This window comes from Anser brachyrhynchus (genome assembly GCF_964034855.1).
Source record: "Anser brachyrhynchus genome assembly, chromosome: 2".
NCBI lineage: Eukaryota > Metazoa > Chordata > Aves > Anseriformes > Anatidae > Anser > Anser brachyrhynchus.
This window is the reverse complement of record NC_137695.1, coordinates 148,220,800-148,245,527: the sequence shown is the minus strand read 5'-3', so window position 1 is coordinate 148,245,527 and position 24,728 is coordinate 148,220,800. Positions and strand designations below refer to the sequence as shown.

Sequence of the window (24,728 nt, the reverse complement as noted above, 5' to 3'; positions counted from 1 at the left end):
AAGACACCAATGTGATGTGGAGTTGAGTGATGGGCATTGACCAGAGCTAGGTTTTATAATCACTACATAATGATAAACCAGACTGTTATTTAGTTATTTAGTAAACGTTCAAGTAACACTGATCCACAAAGCTATAAAGAGCACACAAAGCCCCACTAATAACTAATAACCTCGCTGAGAGCAGTGCTGAAATAGCAGCAGCTGTCTCTCAAAGCATTTTTGTTGTTGTTAGTAGAGGTGTTGGCACAGTTCCTATAACCATGATGGACAGGATTCGTTTCTCTGGAAGCTGTGTTCAGATTAGCTTTTGAAAACACAGTTGTGGGGTGAAAGCCCACAAGATGGTCGAGTAAATGTGTTTTTGGGGAAAAGCATCTCTCCCTACAGGAGTTTGGAAAACCGTAAAAGATGCTTGTCAGCAGTAATCACACAGTTGGGGTTAGCACTTCCTTGCCACCACTGTTAGCAGGACCTAAATGGAGCATTTGGGAAATCTGTTGCTCCTGGGGAAGGCCAATTACACCGGGCTTCTGGTTCTGCTTAGTGGTGTCACTGAAACCACGGGGCAGTCCTAAGAAAATTCCTTCATTTAGGGTTAGGGTTTTTTTTCTTCGCTTAGCTCTGTATGTATGAAGTAAGCGTATTGAGAAACGCTGGGTGTGCTGTGACACACAGCTAAAGAAAGTAGCAGCTTATCCCCAGCTTCTCTGCAGTCATCTGCCTTGTGGTTCCTGGTGGTTGCCCTGCCAGGGTGCAAAGCCTGGGGAGCATGCTGAGCAGGAAGGGGCAGCCCCAGGGGAAAACTTCCGTGTTATCTTTTAAGGTTATGGGTGGACGCTCCTCTTGCCTTTATATTTGAAACTCCTATTGACATGTTAGATGTGGGGTTGGATCAGCCCCTTCTCGAAGATCAGTAATGTACTATTCAGACCTGGCTCCAGTTAGGTGGATCTCACTAGATTTGGGTGTTGTAAAGGTAAGTTTTTAGTGCCAGGCCTTGGTATTAGCATCCTTCTTTGTAACTGATAGCTAACAGTAAGTGAGGTAATTTCAGTCACCTAACGGTACATGAGTGAACGTAATGTTTTTCCCCCCCCATTTTTCTAGACTTATTGAAGTTCATTCACCTGATGCCAAGCACACCGTGGTTCTCAGGAGTAAGGATTCAGCTACAGCCCAGGCCTGGTTCAATGCCATCCACTCCAGTGTCAATGATCTCATCCCCAGGGTGATTGCAGAGGTCAGAGACCAGCTGGGTAAAACAGGGATTGCTGGAAGTCGAGAGATTAGGCATCTAGGCTGGCTTGCAGAAAAGGTAACGGAAACATTCTTGTTTTTATTTCTAAGCTTTCTCTTTCTTGCTGTCTGAGATTCTGTTTTTTTTTTTTTTTAAATTATTATTATTTTTATTTATTATTTAGCTTTTGTTGAAGACCTTTCTTTTCCTAATGTGTCAAATTTCTTTTTTTTTTCAATGTAACTGGAAGGTCCCCTGAGTCTTCACTTCAGTATACCAAATAGCAAAGGCTTTCCTGGGTGACCAAAAGTCTCATGACCTGTCAAGTTCAAGTGTGGGACGTGAGTCACAAAAACCGACACCAGCCTCAAGCTCCCCTGCTGCCATTACATCTCCTGCATACGACACAGTCTGCCTCAGTCTCCTTCCTGCTCCTGGCCTGGGAAGTAGCCAGATACTTGGTCCTTGGTCCACCCCTGCTTGCGTGGCTGCAAGAGTTAGCCATGGTCTGGAGCACGAAGTGGCTGATCTGGAAGGCAGAGCTAGAAATTGCAGCTCTGTCCCCATGTCTTGCACAGTTTGAGTCTCAAAAAATTTTTTGCCCACAGAGGAGAGCTGGTGTCCAGTTTGAGAGTAGCATGGCATTTAATGACCTGTGGAACGCAGACCCGTGAATGCACAGGGATGGTATCAGGATGAGATCATCTGGTTTTAAATCAGTACTTTTAAATCAGGAATTGTCTTTGGCACTGTACCAACTGATACGTGTGGATTGGCTCCTGTAACAGCATTCGTATTGTGCCCAGATGTGCCTCTCATCCAGATGTTACTTGGGTGGCCGTTCAGAGCATCTCAGCCTCTCCAGCTGGGTTGCATGCAAGAAGAGTCACTGTGCTACAAACTCTCCTTGTAACCTATGCTTCTAACACAGGAGCAGAAAGCTGTGATGGTACCCAGTAGCACTATCTGGGATTTTGTAGGTGGAAATACAGCAGCCACAGGCACAGCTACCATCTAGTATCCTTTAAAAGCACACACCGTTTGTTTTTAGGCAAATGTGAGTCAATCCACACTACATGTAACAAAGCAAAGATTGCAGAACTTTGCAGATGGATTTTATACATTTTCCTGTCCCTCCAGACAAGCTTGCTGTGTGGAAAACAGCACAACACTGTGGCTTAGTGTTGTAGGGAGTATGAAATCTGGGGTATAATCTCAGCTCTTTTTTAAAACACAGAAGACCCCATAAGGAAATTTTCATAGTATTAAACTGGACAGCCACGGGATGTTTAAACTTGCTTTCATGTTGTATCCTTTCTATAAAGTTATGAAAAGTTGAATGTACCAGTTCTTTTGTGTTTCCAAATCCTCTTTTCTGAAACAGTAACTGCTGCGTAGCAGATCAGATATACTTTATACTTAATAAACTAATCATCATCAAGTGATCAACAGATCATTTAAGCGGATGCACAGCATGCTTCTTGTTTGTGAATTTCCTCTCCCTATTATGAAGTGTGATCGACAGCACTTGGTTGTGGGATCAGGGAGCTGTGGAAGCTTAGAAGCAGGGCCACAAATAGGATCCTTGGACTGGAAATGGAAGCAAGCGTTGTGCATGGCACAGGGCATGAAACATCTGCTGTGTGCCACCTCTTTCACTGGTGGGTCGGTGATGCCTCCAGTTAATGTTGAACCGATTATTTGGGATGAAAAGTCTTTTGGCTGAAAACATTTGTAGAAATGCATCCCAATGTTTTAAAACTATGCAAGATTTCTATTCTTATAATGCTGTAAGTAACGTTTCTTCGTGCAAAGAGGGATGTACCCTTAACCTGTCTTCTTTGTGGCAGTTACTGCGCTGTATCCCATTCACACGCATCTTTCCCCTCTTCTTTTTGCCTTGCAGACTGCAGTCATAGTTCATGTTATTGAGCATGGGCCAGTTCAAGATCCTGCTGAATTAGTGGTGAAACTCGTGTTGCCTTTAATAGGACCAAGTTGTGGTTCTGTGCGCATTCCAGAGTATTTACAATGGCTGTCATCAAGAATTAGCCTTGGGAGATTTCTAACAGCATTGTAACCAAATGTCAACATGTTTTTTTAACCATACTAACCATCCAGAGCTTTGCAATAGTAACGCAGTGAGGTCAAAAGTTCCCAGCTTCTTCTTATTTGGGAGACCAGTTAAAAAGCAGGGAAAATCACTACATATGGTAAAAAGCTAAGTTAAATTGCTTTTATTTTGTTACTGGACTGCGGGCTGTAAATGCTGGATTTAAGACAGATAACCTGCAGGGTGGGAGAGGAGGGTGCAAACGCTATAGATACTGTTTCAGATGAGGTGTTGGAGTCAGCCAGGCTAGGTGCTGACCACAGGGCATTTCCTAGACACTCCCTGTGCAAAACCTGGGTTAGCCAGTGGGGAGAGATTAAATTCTCCAGGGACTGTTGGAAGCAGACCAGGAATACCAGCTTTCTTCTCCCGGGGTGAACTTTCCTACTACATGCACTCCTGGTTGGTTTCTAAATGCTGGAGCTTAGAAAGCAAAACCCTGGGGGAAAGGGACCTCAATATTAGTAGCCACATGTGCCTTGTATTCCTCCTAATGCCATCATTAATTATATGATATTGATTGTATGATATTTTGTGGCATATCTTGCCATTTTTCCACGGACTGCGGTGGGAAGAAATCTGAACTCCACTTTGGAAAACATCTTAGGCTGTAACTTTTAAGGCAGCTTTTATGGCATCGCATTATGTTACTTACATAGCTTATCCGTACAGTGAATTTGCAGCAAGATGGAGTGACGCTGACGGAGATGAATTCCTTTGGCTGTTTGGGGAATGCAAAATGCAATCCCATAGAAATTTCACCGTAATTTGCCGTGATTAGTCTCTGCTTTCATTAAACTATTTCCTGGTTTGACATTTTTTATATGTCTCTGCTCTAAACTTAGCTCTGAACTTCAACCTTTACATTACTACAAAAATAGATTCATTAGCTGAGCCTCCCTCAGGTGGGTAACATTAAAATAAATAGTAGGTTATCTAAGGTACTATGCGATTGCATGCTAACAGGCTGCTTCTACCTTCAGTGAACTTCCCTGTGAAGACTGCCCTAAATTTGTCATCTTCAGCATGAAACCTCCGCCCTGCAGGTCCACCTCCAGAGCTCCCTAGCTTTTCCCCAGGGTGCGCACAATGAGCCCGTCAGCAGGTAAAGCAAAAAGCCATGGATCACGTTAAGAAAGCAAACCTTCACTGTGGCTTTATCGTAGGGAAGGAGAAAAACAGCCAGAAGCAATCATTAGAGATGCCAAATTCCCTGTTTTATTAAGACGCTAACCTTGTCCTATCCTTGACCTCATGGGAAGGGTTTCTGAAGCCAGCCAAGGATTAGGGAGTTATGTTAGTTACCAGCATCCTAAAACTTGCCTGCGACTAACAGAAATGTCAAGTGCCAGTTTATAATGAAGTGCATGTGCTCTCCACAATCTTTTCTTTCTTGTATTTCTTTGGAGCTTCAGCAAGACCTTTGGGATTAACTAATATACAAATGGGAAGGAACAGCTGCGTGTGGGTTTTAATCTTTCCAGGCCTTTTTTTTTTTTAAGGTTCCCTGTAAAGACACTTCCAGTGACCAGATACAAAAAAGTAATGTAATCCCTTTCCATGTGCATGTTAATTGTCCCTCTTCTTTCCAACAATCCTTTCGATCCTTTTAGAAATGTCTTTTCCACCTCTTTTTTTCCCCATTTTTTTATAGTTCTGCACATCCTGTGGATTATAGGGGGGCGAAATAAGCATCATTGCTTTTCTCATCGTACTTATCCACCTGCTGTTGAGCTCCTTCATGAGGTGCAAACTCTGCTCTTACACTGGAGAGTCAAAATATCAAGGAAATGTTACTTTATCAATTTGTATTGTCAGTTCCAGTAGACCGAGATACTAATGACAAAAGCTTTATGTCCATTTTTGCTTCTTTAATGCAAACACTGCAAGGTTGTTCTGGCAAAAGTGTTTTTGCAAAGGGTGTCTTTTCCTATTCAGCAATCGGCCATACAAGCACTGAAGCTGGAGTGAGGTGCCAGTGCTGTAGCTAGGTCATTAAGAAAAAAATAAAAAAATAAAAAAATAATACACACACACACACACACACACAAAAAAAGAAACACACCAAGAACAGAAACAAAACCCCCAGTTCTGTGTCTTTCACTGTTCTTACTGTGCCAGGGATGCTTTAAATGTAGACTTGGCGAAAAGAAAAAGCACTCCTGCGGCTGGAGAACATTCTCCTTCCTGAATGTCAAATGTCTTAGCCGACAATGGGGTTGTTAAAATAGTCTCAAGGTTCCTTTGAGAAACTTGAAAATAGGGGTAGCTGCAAGTTGTCTTTTATAATGGTAATATTTGAAGCGGCAGAAAAATTCCTTTCTGTTTTTTTTTTTCACTGACTCCAGCATTTTGCGCGTGTTAAGGTAGCTCCGCGTGCTCAGAGCAAATGTGTACGGGCTCCCAGAAATCTGATGGGTAGATCAGAGTGGAGAAAATACCTGATGCTGGAGGGGAAGCAGCCACACAGCATGGTGAATTAGAGTTGTTTTTCAGCTCGTGACACTATCTCTGAAACGAGAAGTGTGTTCATACGTTACGGGCTGTACAGTCTCCTCAGACCTTAGACAACCATATCATTGTTTTAGAGCTGAAGTGTGGGACGTGTCATCACAGAGTGATCGTCGGTATCGAGCTGTGTATTGCAGCGTTGTATTTATATTCCTGCTCTCTGCCTAATTCTGCGGGGGGAGCGATAGCGGTAAGATTGTGAGACACGCAAGCTGTCCAAACAAGATTTAGGCAAATGACATGAGAGTGTATTTGAGGGTGTTTTTCCAGGATGAAATGAAAACGTTTCTCTTTTCCCATTTCCTTTGCACCTATGCTCATTGGTTAGCAAAACAAGTAGACAGCAACAGAGCCACATTGTTATTCTCATCACAGACCTATGAGTTTTCAAAGAACAGAAGCGAAGCTTCAGTTTTAAAATTTTATATAATTTCTGAATTTCTAGAACAGCCTTTTAACAGCGACCTTAAAATGTCTTTGCACGAGAAAGCCACCGGCCTGTCAAGTAGTTCAAACATTTTGACTTTCTCCAACAGCACGCAGATCTGATTTTAACCACCTTCCTGCGACACGGTATAAAAAGCACGGCAGCTGCTAGACAACATTTAAAAAACCCTGGCATGGCCGTGTCCGGGGCTGCAGTGCCTTTGATGCTGTGACGTGGCCTCTTGAACAGCCGTGGCTTGGGGCTGCTGCCGACCCCCTTGGCTCCCCCAGCTCTTCCATCACAGCGGTGGCAGCGCTCACCTGACCCTGTAATGAGCCAGATCAGAAAGTTACGCTGGCAGAAAACCCATTACTTTTTGGGGTGGAACATTAGCTTTCTGCAGGTTTAGGTCCCTGAACCAGCTCACGATGGGTTTTTTGACAAATTCAAATTCCAGTGCAAGGGTATGTGGCAGAGGTATAGGGACTGGGAGATGGGGCTGCCGCTTTGGGTAGCCTGCAGCTCTTTGGCTGGGCTGGCTGACTGCACAAACGGAACCAGCAGCTTGTTCAGGAATAACTCTGGGTTGTGTTGATCCCCAGTCAGTCTTCGTTCTGACTAGAGAAAATAGCTGTGCACATTTAGTCTGAAACGGCAGTGAACTTTGAGTTGTACTGAGTCTTAACCCCTGTTGCAAATCAGTGTATGCTTTAACCAGATAAATAACTTGCTAGGAACATTAGTGTTCGCTAAGAAAACTCTTATTCCAATGCTTTTTTTTTTTTTTTTTTTCCCCAAGGAAGTTGTATTCATGTAGTGTGGTCTCCTTTGCCATTTCTAGTCTCTACAGCTTTCTTCTTCTACTTTAATTCCCTCTTTTCTTTAGTAATTATCTACGCATGTTTGGAAGTGCTACCCATCTATAATGCCCAGGAAGAAAAGCAAGGCAGTTTGGTCCTGGCCTCCTGTTTTGAATGGCTAAAGAAGGAGCTGATTTGTCAAATTAATACCATGCAGGTGGTCATAATCTTGATATTGACCTGGCCTTTTGGAGATTACACATACCTCAAATCAGAAAATGTACTATGTGGCCTAAATTCGAAATTGTATTCTGGCTAATTGCTTGCTGTGGAGCACTTAGATAGAAATGAAGAGTCCTGCTTTTGCCCTGTGTCACTTAACCTCGTAGCTTATTAGCTCTAGAATTTATTTGTTTGCTTTGTGAAACACCACAACAGAGCACTTAATTGCATTAACAGTCTTCATTATCTGGGATAACGATCAGCCTGTACTAAGGAAAGACGTAAACCTGAAGTAGCATGAAGAGTAATTTCCTCTCCCAGATTCGGTGAGGTTCCTCCACAGGCCAATTCATCAGCAGTAACATTGTTCTCTTGTTGCTTTAGGTGCCTTCAATAAATGGATATATTAAGAAAAATTCTGGCTAAAAACAGCCATTTAATTCACCACACTCTTAGGACTTTGCCAGTCTTTATCTGTAACGCATACGCTATTTCTTCACATGCCAACGAGAGCTGAGCAAAGGATAAATCTAAGTCAGGCACAAGTGCTCAGTACAAGGGGATTGGAAAGAAGAATAAGTGTAAAGATTGGGCTGATAAATCGTGAAAAATGATGATAGTAAATGGAAGATATGTGAGTGAAAGATCTGAGCTTGAAAGTTAGCCTCTATTTCTGCAGCACAGTTTGTTTTTTACAGTGCAAAAAAACCCCAAACCTTTAATCAGATAATTATGGAGCACAGTTACACAGTGAGTGAATGCTGTTGTGCCCGTGTTAGCCTTCAGATGTAAAATTATTCTTGCAGAATTTGAGATGAAGTGTAAAATTGGGCCCTGCATGTCCCCTCACCCTTTCCACAAGGGTTGCATTAGTTCTGGCCAGATTCCAGCGGAAGGAATTACACTTTGCCTGTTCTCCCTCCCAAGTTTTGATCTCTAACCATCTTAACGTTGATTGTTCTGATTTTTTTTTAAATGAAATATTGCTATTGCTATTCATATAAACCCCAGGAAGGATGAGAAGGTTTCTTTTCAATGATATTCTGCCGTGACGTTTTATTTATTTAACTTCTCCCCTCCGACATCAGGAGAAACAGAGAGCCCAGAGGTGTAAAACCTGCTCCAGCCTGGGCTGGAGGGGACACGAAGCACTGGTGGGAATCCATGTGGTGGCCCATGGTTCTGGGGTGGATGTCCCACAGACAGACCCAGGGCAGGGCTTGCACCAGGAGGAGAAGAGGATGCCAAAAGGAAATGGGCGAGTTTGCTGCTTCCCAGGGTATAGGAGCTGTTTCTTTGGGTCCCCCATCAGGGTAGGGCAGTGGGAGCACATCCCAGCATGGTCCTGAGCACAGGCAGCCATGGCACAGGAGCTTAATCCCTTGTTCTACGTAACCCAGCCTTGAACTGCTGTGGGCTGGGCTGGGCAGGATTTCACAAGACAAAGGAACTTCTTACAAGATTTTGCTTAATTTTTAGAATGTTGTTCTCTCCATCTTTTGCCTCGGCAGCTGCAGGTGCATCTCGAAGAGGATCCACCTCCCCTCGGGCAGGTGCCAGGTCAGCTCACCTTATGGGGCTTCACAGCTTTGAAAGCCCGTGTTTGAATGTATATGCATTCAAGTTCAGTTGGAAAAAAGCAGGAGAGATGCAGGTATGATAAGAAGAAAAGCTTTGATCCCTTTCCTCTAAAAGCAGGTGAAAGGCCTCCTTTTTTTCTTTTAGCCTCTGTCAGTAAATATTGCAAGAAAGACAGTGAAAGAATTGGGGACAGTGATGCTCCTTGGTTCTCAAGTGTGATTTAAATGCAACAAATGAACCACATTCTGTAGGGAAGCAGAGACATCTCCTGAACACGTATGCAGCCTTGCCAGTGGGGAGCAGAGGGTGCAATTCCCAATGATTTTAGCCACTTAAGAGCCTACACGACTGGTCTCCTCCTGCCCCACTGGTTTTCTGCCCCGTCCTCCTGCAGGTACACGTGCTCAGGGGCTGAGCTAGAGCAAGCTGGCTTTGAATGGGACTAAAGAGACCTGATGTCTGCGTTGATTTTTTCATTTGGACCACTGGTGGACTTCTGGTGCAAGCAGGGAGTCAGCAGTGGACGGGCAGAAAAGAGGAGCTCCTGCTCTAAGACAGCTCTAGGGATACACAGTGAAGAAGCTTGAAAGAAAAGGGATATCCATCTTGGAAAATCCCAGATTTTCACTGGAAACTCTGAGGCACATCATTTGACAGTTAACATTTTTCAGCTCGTATTGCTCTTGTTGTTTGTCCGGGTGATGTTGTACAGAGGTAGGTGGGGACAGCCCCGCAGCCACCTCCCATGACACTGGAGGGGACGAGTTTTCCTGGGGCCCAACTGCAAAACACCAGAAACAGAGCTGCAGGGCTAAGGAAAGCTCTTCTGCCTCCCCATGAGCAGTATCTGCTGTCAAACACATATTCTCATTTGCTGTTTTGTCTCCTAAAGTTAAAAATCACCTTCGGGGAAATGGAGGGGTCCATTAGGGGTGCTTTGACATTCAGGCTGTGGCCAATATGAATTCCTCTCACCCCAGTCATCAGGTTTTTTTCTAACACAATACTCCCATTTCAGCTTTTTTTTGATTAATGGCATGAATAAATAGATTAGAAAGCAGCAGAATAGGCCATAAAAAAATGAACTATTCCCTCTGCTCTGCAGCCCCACCAAAACCCTCAGCTAATGCTCATTGAGAAAGCTGGCAAATGCAGAGCTGATCCTAGTAAAAACGCCCTCATTTGGAGGAAAACATTTTTTTCGTTGTGTTATTCTGTAGTGTTGCCCCATCCTGATCTTCCAATTCAGCTTCCAATCAAAGGTGTGCTGTCTCCCCCCGCAAGTGCTTTTAGGACAGATTAGCTAGTTAATGTTTGAGGGATGTTGCAGAACAGCAGAGCAGAGCTGCTGGTAAAAGCAGAAGCAATACGCCTCGTATCCTGTTTTGCCAAACAACTGCTAACAGGGAAAAATAAACAGATTTTCTAAAAATACCTTGAGAAGAAGCTGTGCTCTCTGTTGGAAAGAGGGATTGACCTTTAGAAGAATAGGGGAGTTAAAAAAACAGTGGTGAGGGAAAAGTTACATGCATTATAATTTTCAGTGTGGCAAGACATTTACTCAATGCAGACTCTACAAATCCAGTCCAATTTCAATCCTCACCCTCTGTTTATGAAATAGGCTCCTAAGGCTATTAACGCCAGCCTCTTACCTTATTATTGTATTCTGTAAAAATAAAATTATACCCATAATACCGTGACAGCCCTTACAAAAATGTGCCATTAGACAATTACATTGCAACACAGCGACTCTGGGAACTGCAGGGAAGTATTTCTCTTACAGCTTAATTGTTGTATCAATAGCATTTTCAACACTCTTGGTTGCTGAGGAAGAAAGGAACATGATGATACCGTATGTAAAAAAGCGTATTTGGAAGTATTGATTGTGGGGTCTGACTGTGGCAAGAATGCTTGAGTTACGAGTGAAATCCTCCTAAGAACTGTACTTGAAACAAATCCATGGTTGAAAAGGTTTCTTCTATCATTCCTCTTCTCTCCCACTCTTCTGCTAGTGTCTGTTTTATTTTAGTTATTTTAAGACAGGAAATGTTTTGACACTGGAGTTCTAACTAAAAGAAATCGTAGTGCTGATAAAAAAAAAAAAATCATTTCATTCCCTTCCCCCAGATCCTTCAATTCTGAAGATTTATCACCAGCTGCAGAATTATGCTCTCTGTTTAACTGGGCAGTGATTGATAGTGCACGTCAAGATAATTAGGCTAAGTAGTCTCCTAAACCCCCAAGCCCACAGCTACCTTTAACCTCCACATTGTCTTTACTGCAACATAAATAAAAGCTTTAGCAAAGGATAGAAAAAAAAATAAAATGGATAGTGAGGGAGCCTCTTTGCCCTCTCCAAGGGGTTTCCTCTTCTCATTTTTAATGAGGCCCATATTAGTTGTCATTTGTACCTTCCCTGATGAATAGTTTGAAAGAAAAGCTTTTCTCTGTGCGCAGCAAAATTTGTGCCAAGTTGCTGACCTTTGCTTTCGGTAAGACCTCGTTTGAGTCTCAGTCCCAAGCCCAAACATATTGTTGGATCAATCATGTTGATTTTTGGCTCTGATAGTAATGCACAGCTAATGAGTTGTGCGGTGTACGTATTAACCTCAGGCCTGACAGTGCCAATGCCAAGCACGTAGCAAAATCACGCTGGGGCTTCGGAAAAGACATACAGTGCTGGCATCTTAATAGGAGCAGACAATTAAAAACAGTAGAGCAGTATCGTATCACAGGTTCACTGCTTGTGGGATGCAGGATTTAATCAAAGCAGGAAAAACAAACCATCTTCTGTCTGTTCGAAAAAAAATATAAAATAATCTCAACATCATAAAGGTGCTTTATGAACTGTGAAATAGAGAGGAAAGCCTGAATGTTTAAGCAGCAAGATAATGATTTTACTACCAAAAGGGAATCTACTTGGGGGAACAGCCATTGAAAAGCACTAGATTTAACCTTGTCAGAGATTACCGTGTAATGATTATCATGGCATTTCAAGGAATTTGAGCCCAGTGCTATAACTTTTTGATTAATAACTGCATGGTACCTCATTTAGCAATACTTCAGCAAAGTTCTTCTGTCCCCATAAGTGAAAGCTCCTAAGACCAATTGCTGGATTCCCAGAAACAGACAGCATCACTGGTTTTGAAAGCAGCTGTTTCTGATCACTTACAAAAGTAACACTTCCCTCAAACGGCCAGATTTTGATCTCATTTTACAATTGTAAATCTAGGGAGAGACAGTACTTTGCTAATCAGCCCCATGGAGAGATGGGCAAAAAGCTCAATGTGCACAATATCCTTCTCTCCTGGAAGTTTTCCTTCAAGGATTAGGAAGGGAAGGAAGAATTGCACAATGGCTATATAAGAAAGCAACATTTTCAGTTTTAATATAAGTCCTAAACAACCAGCTGGAGGGGACAGAGAAGCAGAATAAACATGATTTCCAGAGGTCACACACAGTTTTATGGATCCCTCTTTATGCAATGAAAACTGGTCAATTAAACTGAAGGAACGTTACTGCTTAAAACAGAAAATCAAATGACATGGAGTGGAAAAACCCAAAGTACATAGATGTGCAATCTTTGGTCTTCACGTTGGTAACAGGGCAACCTGAAAAGGGGGGGCAGTAGGTAAGAGAATCCAAAACAGGATCTTCTGGAAGTATAAAGTTCTCTAGATGTAGGAGGAATTCCCCGTCGTGCATGGTTCCTTGTAGAGCACCCTGCCAGGAGTCAACATGGCAGCATTAGCGAGTCCTGGAAAGAGTAAGCATGAGGGAGGTGAGTGGCCTCACACTCAAAGTGATGCAGTGGGATCATTCCCTGTCAGATATACCACAGCTGTAGAGAAATTAGATGCTGGTGTAACACCGCTGACCCCATGGCAGAACCTGGTGGAATGATGTTGGATTTTTTTTTGGCAGCAACACAGCTCACAAAAGTAATGCAGTTTTATCAGAAAGGTCGTACATGAATTTGAGAAATAGCCACAAAATGGGATTTGTGGAAAAATCCACAGTCCATTTTACAGTTTCTCTTGCTGAAATATCACATGGAATCGTGGCTTTTTCAGCTGTAATAGTGATGTTAGGTATTTTCCTCTTCTCACCCGGCTGTGGTATTGGCTGTATTAACGCACAGCTTAGTCTGATTTCAGTTAAGACAGGCGGGAGCAGTAGTGTCGCAGGTATAACAAGCAATAGCAATTAAACTTGTGGGAGATGAGGATGAGAAGAGTCAGAAGAAGTTGGTGAAAAATGACAGGACTTAAATGGCATGCTGCTAAGGAGTGAGTCATCTCATCAGCGGGGAAATAGGATGCTTTAACTCCAGCAACTTCAGCAAAAGCACACCCGTTTTTCCAAGCTTCAGTTCCAAGACTGCCGAGGATCATCTCAGAGATCTGGTTAGACACCTCGGAATATATATATATTTTTTTAAGTACAGGGTTTCCCCCTCTCCTTCGAAAGGATTTGTCTGCTTGTGCAGTGTGCCTGTTTAATAAATTCAGGGTATGAGGAGGCACTCTTGAGGCAGAGGCTGTTTTTTTGTGTGTACATTGAAAAGAAAGCATATGTGTGTATTCAGAGCAGCTGCTCCCAGTGCGGTGATGTTGCTGCTGAAGACAAATGGACTTAACAAACATTTCCTCTGATGTTATTTGGATTCCCTGAAGTTCAGGTTCTCGTATAGTAACAGTAGCCCTACTGGAAGGAAACACCTGGGTTTTAATCACTAGACGCTAACAACTGCCAGCCGCCACGAGGACTGCTGAAACTCCATGTGCACACATCGTGTTATTGTTGGGGCTTTTTTTTATTTATACGTTTCTGCTGAGCAGATGCTGCTGTGCAAACATTCACGCACCGATCTTGTACTGAAAATAGTTGCAGACATCGGCCATAGTGGGCTGCCCACGCATAATGTGCATATAGCTGCTTTATGCTAGAAATGCCAGGGATGTTTATGGAAGCATCTCTAAAAAGTTCACATTGAGGAAAAGCCTGCTATGGAAATAGAAGCTTTCCCATTTGTTTATGGAATGAAAAGCTTGTACATCAATATGAGAAGTGTTTTCTGGTGTTCCTTCTGGCCTTATCTCCTGTCATCCCATGTGCAAGGCATTCTGCAGGGCCTTTTAGGAAGGAAACACATTAAAACTTTAGGTTTAAATGCACACGTGTTCATTCCCCTTAAAAATGCTTTATCATGTTTGGATTTATGCTTGGATCCTGTAATCATCGGGTTAAAAAATACATTAACATTCTCCCCCGTGAAATTTCCAAATGGAGGTTTAAATTTGCATGCCCCAAACTGCAGTCACAACTTAACAAGGCCGAGGGAATTGGCAGAGGTGGCAGAAGCTGTTGGTGGCAGGGGTACTGCAGAGAGGAGCGGCGTGGAGAGGGATTGCACAGCTGCACGAGGTGGGCCGAGAGCCTTCCGTGTGACATTGGGTCTGCAGGCCCCCTGCTTCTGTCCCTGTTGGGAGGGTTGGTTATTGAGGATGAGCTGACAAGCTGTTGGGTTCTCACTTGGACGTCGCTGGAGGTTGGAGTAAAAAAGACAGCAGCAATGATTTTCACAGAATCACAGAATTGTAGGGGTTGGAAGGGACCTCCAGAGATCATCGGGTCCAACCGCCCTGCCAAAGCAGGTTCCCTAGAGCAGGCTGCCCAGGTGGGCGTCCAGACGGGCCTTGAACATCTCCAGAGAAGGAGACCCCACAAACTCCGTGGGCAGCCTGTCCCAGTGCTCCGTCACCCTCACCGTGAAGAAGTTCTTTCGCATGTTGGTGCGGAACTTCCCGTGATCCATTTTGTGGCCATTGCCAAAACATTTGGTGGAAATTGTTGTAGTTGGTAAGCACATTAATGTGAGAAGGCCTAGGGACTAGCCAAACCTGTATGCAGATTGGGGTAGGGAATAGAGGGACAGCTTCGGAAGAGAGTGTGGGCAGTTGTAAGGTGAAGCTGAGCTAATGGGATCCTTCGGGAAGGTGACAGTGGAAGCAGCTGAAACTGCTGGGCACATGCAGGTGTACCAGTCCTTGAGTGGTCTGGAAGGTGTTGAAAAATCCCCTGTTGGAAAGGATAAGACCAGCCGCCTCCGAACCTTTCATAACCTTAGAAGATGGATTCTTTGCAGCTGCAAGGAGACCTCAAAGAAAGGAATTTGAGCTTCTCTGTGTTCTTTCACTTCAGATTGGCTACAGGGCTTGTTTGTGCTCATCAAAGGTCATGTACATCATCAGTTTCCATTGGCCTGGACACCATCAAGTAAAACTTCAGTCTCCACCCACTTCAAATAATTTTAAACAGCTGCTTGGATAGTTGCAAGCACGAGCAGAAGGAATGGGTTGTGGTTATAGGATCGCATCCAAGCAAATGAACGGTTCTGAAAAACAGTTAGGAGGAGCCGACCACTAACCGGTAACTGGTGCGCACCTGTGGGCCTGCAGGGGCCTGCAGAGGGGTTCGGTGATGAAGTGGTGGCAGCAGAAGCATTGCAGGTTGCTCTGCTACAAGACAATGAAATACAAGAATGCCAGTCCCAGAGGTAACGCAGATCACAGACTGCTTCTCTACTAGAGAAGCCAATAGCCACCATGCTGTCATGTGTCAGCCCCAGGGTTATCAGCTCAGGGCCCAGGGTTCAGCAGCAGTGAAGGTTACGTGCACGTGCAGATAACAGCAGAGGGAGTTTACTCCTGATCTCTTCTCCTTTCCCTTTTATCAATCTGATCTTCTCCCCTTAAACTCCCCATCACTGACCACCCCTTCTGATTTTATCTGGGTTATCTGAGGAGGCATGTTCTACTTTTGAATAAACACTACTTTTAAAGAGGTGCTGGTTATATGCATGAAGCCGTGGTAATAGCTAGCCCGATTTCCATCTGGCATAACTTAGGAGTAAATCCATTGACGTCAGTAGAATTGAACGGATGTAAATATAATTGAAGTCAGGTCCTATATTTTTAAGATTAAGCCTAGAAAATGCTGCGACTCACTCTCCCCCCTCACTCTCCCTTTCAAGCCCTGCCACAAATATGAATGTCTTAATTGGGACTTAGTCTATTTCTGCCTGGTTTAATCAAAGATCTGTCAGTAAAGAATTTTTACGAGATGAAAAGGTGAAGCCCTCCTGACCCCCCCACCTATCTTTAGAAAATCTCCTTGGCTGCTGTTTCTGAAAAATCTCAGCAGCAGTTGTTCTTTTTTCTCTTGGTCAGTTATGTCAAGCAGCATATCTGCAGCTATGTTTAGTTCTGAACACAAACATGAAGCAGAAATGAAAGCTTTTTGGCAAGCCAAGAACATGATTTTCAGCTCATTCTCACAGAATGGTGTTAATTAATAGATTGTTTTCTGACAAATAGTGAATTGTGCCTGACTATTTTCCATATGGCTAAGGATATAAGCCAATGAAGGCACGGCAGTTATAAATCCAGAAATTTTGGTATGAAACCACTGGTATGATATCCAATCCTATTTGCTGTATTTCTAAAAAGGGTTATGTGAATATTAGCATATGAGAATGTCACTGGAGTACGTAGGTTCCAATTTTCTTTTGCACACTTTTATACTGGTGTTATTCAACGGAGTTACTTTTTCTACCAATATATGTAAGAATATGTTTAGACCAACACAAACTAAAAAAGAGATCTCAATTAAAAGACAAATATATATCTTCTTAGTAGGAATATAAATGGGATTAGTAATTTTACAAAATTTCTCAGTGACTTCAGTGCAAATACATTTCTAACGCTGAGGGTAAAATCAGGGGTAGTGACATTGATAATATTCATACCTGTTTGTACTCTTGGGCTCTTCATTTTGTTGTAGCTGCAAAAGTAATCTTAGGTCTACGCTGTTTGTGTTCCCCTCAGCCAGTTCTTACTGTAAATGGCTGGCACTTGCCAGCTGGGGTGATTTATTAGCCTGCAGCAGGAAAGATTCTTCCATTGATGAAATCAGTTGGATCATGAGATCGTATATCTCTCATGCCAAAAAGCATTTCTCTTCAGATATGTGACGTGTTTGTAAAGAGATAAAAAAGGCTAATGCAGTTACCAGGAAGTTCTTTATTTTATTAAATTATCTATTTCAGGAGTAATTCTTAAATCCTTCGTTCCACATGTTGGCCCCAGAGAGATAACCTGTAGCACACTATCGGTTTATACTAGCTTTGGAAATTAATTCTGTTCCTCCAAAGTATTTCTTCTAGAGAAATGTTCAGTTCTCTGTAGAATTGTCCAATGAGTAATTAAATGCTACAGTTATAGAAAAAATATGAAACACTGAGAATTAAAAGCAGATAAAGAGCATTAGCTTTCAAAATTGCATAGCTTATAGCATGTAATTTGCTGATATTTGTAGGATTTGGGTCTGCAGATTGATGGCCTTAATTGTGTATCTTTTAGTAATCTCGATGAAATAACATGGCACAGCACTAAATCCATTTGTCCTGTGTGGCTAATTTAAAGCTCAGCATCAATAATTGCCAAGTAGAAGGTTCTTTATGTCCGTCTTGCTTATATGGCTCTGCTGAATATTCATAGCTCCTATTAACACATGCCCTTCAATATTTGCTACATTTTTGTCGTAGATAGTAGATTAATTAAGCAAGTTGTTGCCATAAACCTCTGGGCTGTGATCTTGTCAGGTCTTGTAATATACACAGCGTCAGGTCTGGAAAAGTGATGCCCCCTGGTCAAAAAAAACAAGCAAAAAGGGGCATCAGGAGCTTATGGTATTGCTTCAGTCCAACTCTGTGCCCAGCCAGCTCCCAAAACATCTTGCTGGAGGGCTTGCAGTTTGAATGGGAAGGGGCAGCTCGCATCCTGACCATGGCTCTGGGCCTCATAGTTTGAATCCTTTTGCTTTAGGGTTATGTCTTCTACGACCATCATTTGAAATAGATTTTATGAAAGCTGAGCTCTCATTTTTTATTGTTGGTTCCTGGCCACAGTGCAAAGCTTGAAAGTATGGAATGTCAGCAAAACAAAAAGGCTTGATGGATCAGCAAAAATTAAAAAAGAATAATAATTGAAAATGTATTTTAAATACCAAGCAAATCTCAGGCTGACTTTCAAGCCACGTTTAATATTCCTATGGGAGCGTTGCCTGACTAAAGTCGGTAATACTGGTTTAAAGCTGTCTTGTCATTTATTTTTGCAGCATTAGGGATGTGTGTGTGTTTCTTCATGTACCAGACACATGGTGATGACAGCTATTGAGTAAATCACAGGACCCAGTGACAAACTGCAGTTATCCTCTAGCTCTGAAATTTCTCTCCTGCATTCTTACCACTTAGCCATTTCCTCTGTGGCCACCGCTCCCCTGAAATTACTTTGGGTTAGAGCAATGACCATCTTAAAACGATGTCTTGCTGAAAAACAAGTAAGAGTTTTCTGTTAGTCGTGCAAGCACGTAGTGACACCGGTACATACAATATCCCCAGGATCACAATGGCACGAGCTCCAGCATGGGCAACAAGTTCCTAATGGTGAAACCAGTCAAGCCCTACAACTGAGTGGCTAAAATTCAGCTCTGTCCTGGTTAGCGAATGAAAGAAATCAAATTGGATATTAAATGGATATTAAATTGGATATTAAATGGTGTAACTCTAATGATCCTATATTCCATGAGGATCTTAGATAGTTTGTGGAGGTCTGATTGTGCTGGCGGAAATACAGACTTTCTGTTTCTGTCCATTAAAAAAAAAAAAAGGGGGATATGGACTCAAATAATTGAATTCCTTTGAAAATTATAACCACGTAAATAAATAATTAATAAAAAATGCAAATATATCAACTTTGTGTTCATAGATCTTTACATAGGCATTTAAATAACTGTGTTTGGATTCCAAATTGTGAGTAATTTTCACCATATTTTTCAGAAACCTGTGGCCTCTCAGCATAAATAAAATTACAAAGGATCCTATTTATTTTTGCTTTTAAAATAAAGCATCCAAATGTTTCTCAGCATGTTCAAATTTTCAGTTGATGAAACACAGCATAGATTTTGATTTTTTTTCTAAGAGAATACATTTTTGTGCCAGGCATGTAGCGAATTCCCTCATGTGCTTGAGGTCAATAATTGCAATGCAGTCCATCAGTATCACTGAATATTGATCAATGACACAATAGACTGAAATGACACAGTATTCGGGACTGTCCTTGAGACAATATCATAGCAATGACAAAGAAACTTCTTGTTCTCTCTGCCTTGCTGTCCTACTATTTTTTGTTCCAGCGCTTCTGATTTGTAATGACCCTTGGGTGAAGTAGCAAAGCTGTCAGTCTTGAAAAGGCATCAGTCACAAAGGGCCGTCATTTCTGAGCCTGAGCGTTAGGAAAGACGATGTGATAGAGGAAGGCAGAGAACATCTTCTGGGACAGATTTCAGTCACTGTAGTTTTAACGTAGACGTTGATGACTACCTGTCCTTCACCAAACAGACACTGCAATCATTTCAAATGGCATTTTACGTGTTTGAGCCATCATTAAAAACTGCAAGCTGCTTTCAAATCAAAACTCCACCTCCAGCAGTCACAGCTGATTCAGCGCTGTTGACAAGGGTTCTTGAGTTGCTCATTAGAGATCCGTGCTCTTTTATGGAATTGAAAGGTAAAATGTATGTATCTTTTGAGGTAATGGGTGTTATTACTACATTATCCTAATCTAGCACCCACTTGATCAGCTGAAGGCAGACTCAATTGTAAATTAACGATCTTGAGAGACAGTGACTCGAAACTGTGATGTCTTCACATTGATTCTGCTCCTGTACAATTACCATTATAGCCCACTGATGAGGATGAACTACTTCATAAAACACTTCACCTTGACTTGAACGGAAAAACCTGCCCACAGCAAAGCTCCAGGGTATAGCAACCTGCGTAGCATAGCAGAGAACAGAGGTTGCTCTTGATATCTTGGAGCACATGTGGAGGAAACTGCTTTTCTTCACCACTGAATAACAGCATCCATTCTCGAGCAGTTACACAGGAGGTGTGGTAGAGCCTCCAAATCTCCCCATCTTTTTTCTTGCCTGTAATAGAAAGCCATTCACCAGTACGATCCCTTTCCCCTGTGGCTGACCCTGCTGTGCACAATGGCTCCATGGACTGAAGAGGAAGATACAGGATCATGCCGTGGTCCCTTCCTTGGGTTTCCTAGGGCTTACTGGAGGAAGGGAAGTAGTGTTTTCCCCAGTGCTAGGACTGTTGTGCTGTGAGGTCCAGTGATTATTTTCGAGACAACACAGCTGCTCATATGTCCCAGACTTGATCTGTGACCTAGAGGTACAGTCTATCCCACGTATTAATCTATAATTTTTATTTAAATATTTATGAAACTGCAGGCAGCTGTTATCACCAACCTTTCAATGATACTTTTGTGGAGGGTGTTTCCGAAAGCAAATTTTCAGACAACCTCTGTTGCAGTCTGAAGAGTCCAGACATCCCAAATTTAAGCCATGTGTACTCAAGAGGCATGAACACACACCAGATGCAGAGGTGTCTACTAGTAGCATCTTCACATTTATCTTCACTTTTTATATCCAGGATATTTTTTCACTTTTTATCCTTTTTTGCTGGGTGAAACACAGGTGCTAGCTGGCCAGGGTTGTAAGTACTTGTTACTGCCTGTTGCACAGGGGTTTGCTTTAATATAGCAGCTTAGCGCTCACATCCACTCTTCAGACTTTCTATTCACTTGTTCAGTTGGTATAACTGATTAGAAAAGCCCAGGGTTGGGGATGTCTTCCCTTTTTCTCCCTTCTCCTATGTCCTCTATAAACAGGACTTAATATGTGACCTCTTCCAGAACGGGTTTGTTCCCTGTCAGACTGGCTCTGAAGGTCAGTAGAACTGTAGCTAGCCTGTCCTCTATCTCTTGATCAGCCTCAATTCCCAGTGCTAGCCGGGCCTGTTCTGACCTTCCCACCTGCCTGCCTTGCTGTTTTTCTCTGTCCTTGCATGTTACAGGTTGGGCCGGTCTCCCTTGCCCCAGCCTTTGGGTGATGAAATGTCCTCTTCCCTTCCCCACTCTCCCCAGCCAATTTCTGAGAAGCAATAAAGTGGGGAAGATAAGTAGTAAAGTGTAGATTTTTCTTCAGAAGTCGTTTAGTTCATCACTATCTTTTCAGGCATAGACCTTTGCTGTTTGCGAAGCCTTGCTGTCATATCCCTAGTAAATTGTCACTACTTAATTTCAGACAGCAGTCTTGTGGTCTGAAGAAGTTGCTACAGGACAAAACGTATTTTATTCAGAAAGTATAAGAATACTTTTTAAAATGCAGTGCAGTTTCTTTCTCCTTGGCTGAGATGAAAAGCAATCAGTGTCTTGAACAAATGATGGTGCATTTACCACCTCTGTGCTCTCTGCCTGTTTGCCCTTCCCTGGGTGTATTCTTGATATTATCAGAAAGTTAGAGTCTTCTATCTTATTGCAAAGGAGTTCTTATGGACCTTTAAATCTCAGCTTCATGCATAGCAAAATGATCCTGGGTCATGGCAGAGATTTCTAAAAGGCATGAATTACCCTTTTCTTTTTTTTTTTTTAAACCTTTCTGATTCCAATAGTTTAATTTCTGAGCATTTAGTTAGCCGCTTTCTGTGGACTCATGGATAAGGAGAAGAAAAAGAGCGTATCAGGATTTTAACCATTTCACATGCTTTATTTAAGGTATGTTGTACAGTGAATAAAGTTCATGTGATGCTGGGTTTGTCACTGTCTTACATTTTGTGTCTTCTGCAAGGAATCTACTGCAAAGGAAATCCAGAGTGTTAAACTCTACCAAATCAGAAAAATCAAGGATACATATTTTATACAGCTGTAAATGATTTAAGGTATAAGCTAACTACAAATCCTGCAAGCCTTTAGGCTGCGATGACCATTTTATATAACTACTGCATTCACGTTCACTTGATGTTCATGCAACATGTGCACGAAAAGCTGCACGTGTGCAGAATAATTGCATAGCCTTCAACTCTGGAAATCTAAATCATGACTTTCTGACCCAAGCTTGGGTTTCCACCTTCATTTTTGCAGTGTTTCATAGACCCATGCAGTAATACAGGTTGGAAAGGAGTTTGTGTGGTTCAGTCCCCCTGCTTTAAGCACAACTAGACCACCTTGCTCAGGGCCTTGTCCAGTCCTGTCCAAGGGTGGACATTTCACAGCGTGTTCCAGTGTTTGACTGCCGTCACACGGCGACAGGGTTTTGCCTAGTATCAAACCAGAATTTCCCTTGTTTCAGCTTGTGGGTGATGCATCCCATCCTGTCACTGTGAGCCTCTGAGGAGGATTTGGCTCCGTCTTCTCTGCAGCTCTAGGAGGTGTGCAGCTCTCCAGGCATGTTCATTAGAAAAACTCCAGCTGACTTCACTGAGCTCTAGAGCAAACCTGTGCTACAAAACTCACACGGGACATTATTTAGCTGTAGGAGTTGTCTGAGGAGCTCACCTACCATTGCTGTGTTAGTGAGTACAGAGAGGACTGAGGTGCTTCTGCGGACAGTTATTGCTATGTGGATATGAGGCAGAGCTCTTATTAGCCCAGAGCTGGGACATCTGGTTGAACATACTGCTGTGCTGTTGTGGTTGACTGTCTTACTTTTGACTAAATCTGGCTTGTGTCTTGTCATTTTAAAGGTTATCTAGAAGGGTTGAGACTTGAACAGATCTGTCTCAAGAACAGGTGTCCTGTTCACGTTCATCAGAGCCTGTAAGTGTAGCTGTCGGTGCCCCCCAGTCTGCATGGTCCCCGCTGTGGCTGCTACACATGCAGCAGCACCAGGGCCAAGCGTGCACGTCGCTCCTTCACTGCTCAGTGCTCCCAGAAAGCAATATCGGACCTTTTGAGGGATTCTTTTTTGTGCACTGCCTGTGCTTCAAATCCAAAAATGGCACAAGCCACCTCTGAGTTGTCGCTGAGGTCAGAGACAGAGAAGAACAAAACCAGACGCATTTTTTATTAGCTTTTCTTTTTTTTTTTTTTCCTTAACAATGCACATATCATTTCCTGCTTAAAACTACAAAGTTTAGCAGCAAAACACATCTCGTCTGTGTGTGTGGCGTGGGAGGTGTCGATGTCCCCTGCCTATGGCTGTCACTTACACCCACCCTTGCATTGAAAATCGCCTCCTGTCAAATGAGCTTGCAGAAATGTGAGCGGTGTTGCATATGCTGGTGTTTGCGTGATGTATTTCTGCAGTGCTGCTGTTCATCTTGGAAAAAATACTTTTCAGTCCCAGATGTTATTTTCAAGAACTGACAAGTAGGTTTCTGTAAATGAATCAAATTTATTCTGAACATGGACATAGTCCTTCATCAAAAGACAATGAAAAGGCAAGAAAAACATAGCAGAACATATCCCAGCCTGTGTCAAAGCTGTCTCTTGGCAGCATGGAGAGATTTTAAGTGAGGGGAAAGGGGAAAACAGCATGAAAAAACTTCCAGAAAATTCTTTCTGGATTGTTCCTCCTGTGCACTGTGTGAAGGGGTATTGTAACTTCTCGATTTGGGGCAGCAGGTGAAGGAAAGGGGGATTAAATCACTTACTGTGAACGTGAACTTGCTACCTTACCTCTGAAAGGCCACGTTTTGAATACCTTCTGCTGTAGAGTCTGCTGGCAATATATAATTTGTTTACTAAACAAGGAATGTAATTGAAATGTCCCTTTTGAGTTAATGAAAATATAAAACAGCTTTCCAGAATAGACCGAGTCCTCTAATTTAATTACCTGTGAGCCTCGTAGATTAAAAGTATTCTTTCATCCATTCCTGACAGCCTGAAGTAGATGAATAACTGAAATTCAAAGCAAACCCTTACAAAAAGGAGACCTGGTAGATGAAAGAGCAAAGGGCCAAACCATTTCCAAAAGGCTGTATCTCCACTGGGTTGCCTGTTGCCGTTATGGCAACTGATTATATGTGAAAACTATTAAAGATTTGGAAGCTGTGTACCTATTAGAGGGCCCAGAGGTTCCTACCTCCTGCAGGAAACGCAAGCTGGCTCCTCTTTGAAATATTGTTTGAGGTGTAACTTCTTGTCTGCCTTCACATCCACGCCTGTGATCATTGTGTGCGTTACCAGCATTTGCCACCGTGATGGAGAAGCACTGAGCACTTAAACTGACCGCTGGAAGCCCGTGGCAGAGGTAGGCATGAGTGCAGGTCTGCTCTGGCCTGACCTCAGGTCTAGCCATGTTGTTGCATGCAGAAATATTAGGTTTCATCCCTGTTAAATATTTTCTGACTCTGGAAAGACAAAACAGGAAGGTGCATATGTGAAAAGTGGGGTTTCCACTTCTCAGGGGCAGTATACGAAGAGCAAAGAGGTCTGCTGGGTTTCTGAGTAGCAGAACGGATGTTTCACTATACTTGTTTTTGTTTTTTTTTTTGTTAGAATATGTTCTCCTTTTTCAGGTTTGTACTTCAGTAATTTGTTCTGGCAAAGTTTCTCTAGGAAAGAAAAAAACAACAAAAAATGCACTGAAGCATTTTATTGTGGTGGGAGGTTTGAAGACTACTGAATTTTCTTTCCCCTAGTTCATCAAGATTGGATCTAACATTCTGACTTTGAAAAAGGTTAGAGTTTGGTATTTTTTTTAGAGTGGATGGCCACTTTATTGGTCTGCAACATGGATAAATGTACTTTGAACTGTACGTGTGCAAGTGGGAACTGGAGTGAAGAAACTGTACTGCAAGTGCCAGATTTCTGCCAAGTTCTGGCTAAGAAGCCTGCCCTGGCTATCGGCTAAAACGGTGCCTCTAATGTCTCCAATGACACTTAAATGTACTCTTAGAGAAGTATTTCGTGTTAGCTTTAT

The 24,728-nt window shown here is 42.6% G+C and overlaps 1 protein-coding gene across 1 annotated transcript in view; it reads left to right on the top strand.

Moving 5' to 3' along the window:
- The window catches only part of SNTB1 (syntrophin beta 1), a 116,879-nt gene that overhangs the window by 74,355 nt on the left and 17,796 nt on the right, over window positions 1–24,728 (top strand). The window contains exon 3 of the mRNA XM_080578769.1: window positions 1,108–1,315. Within this exon, the coding sequence (XP_080434895.1) occupies window positions 1,108–1,315 (208 nt within the window). The remainder of the gene's footprint in view (window positions 1–1,107; window positions 1,316–24,728) is intronic.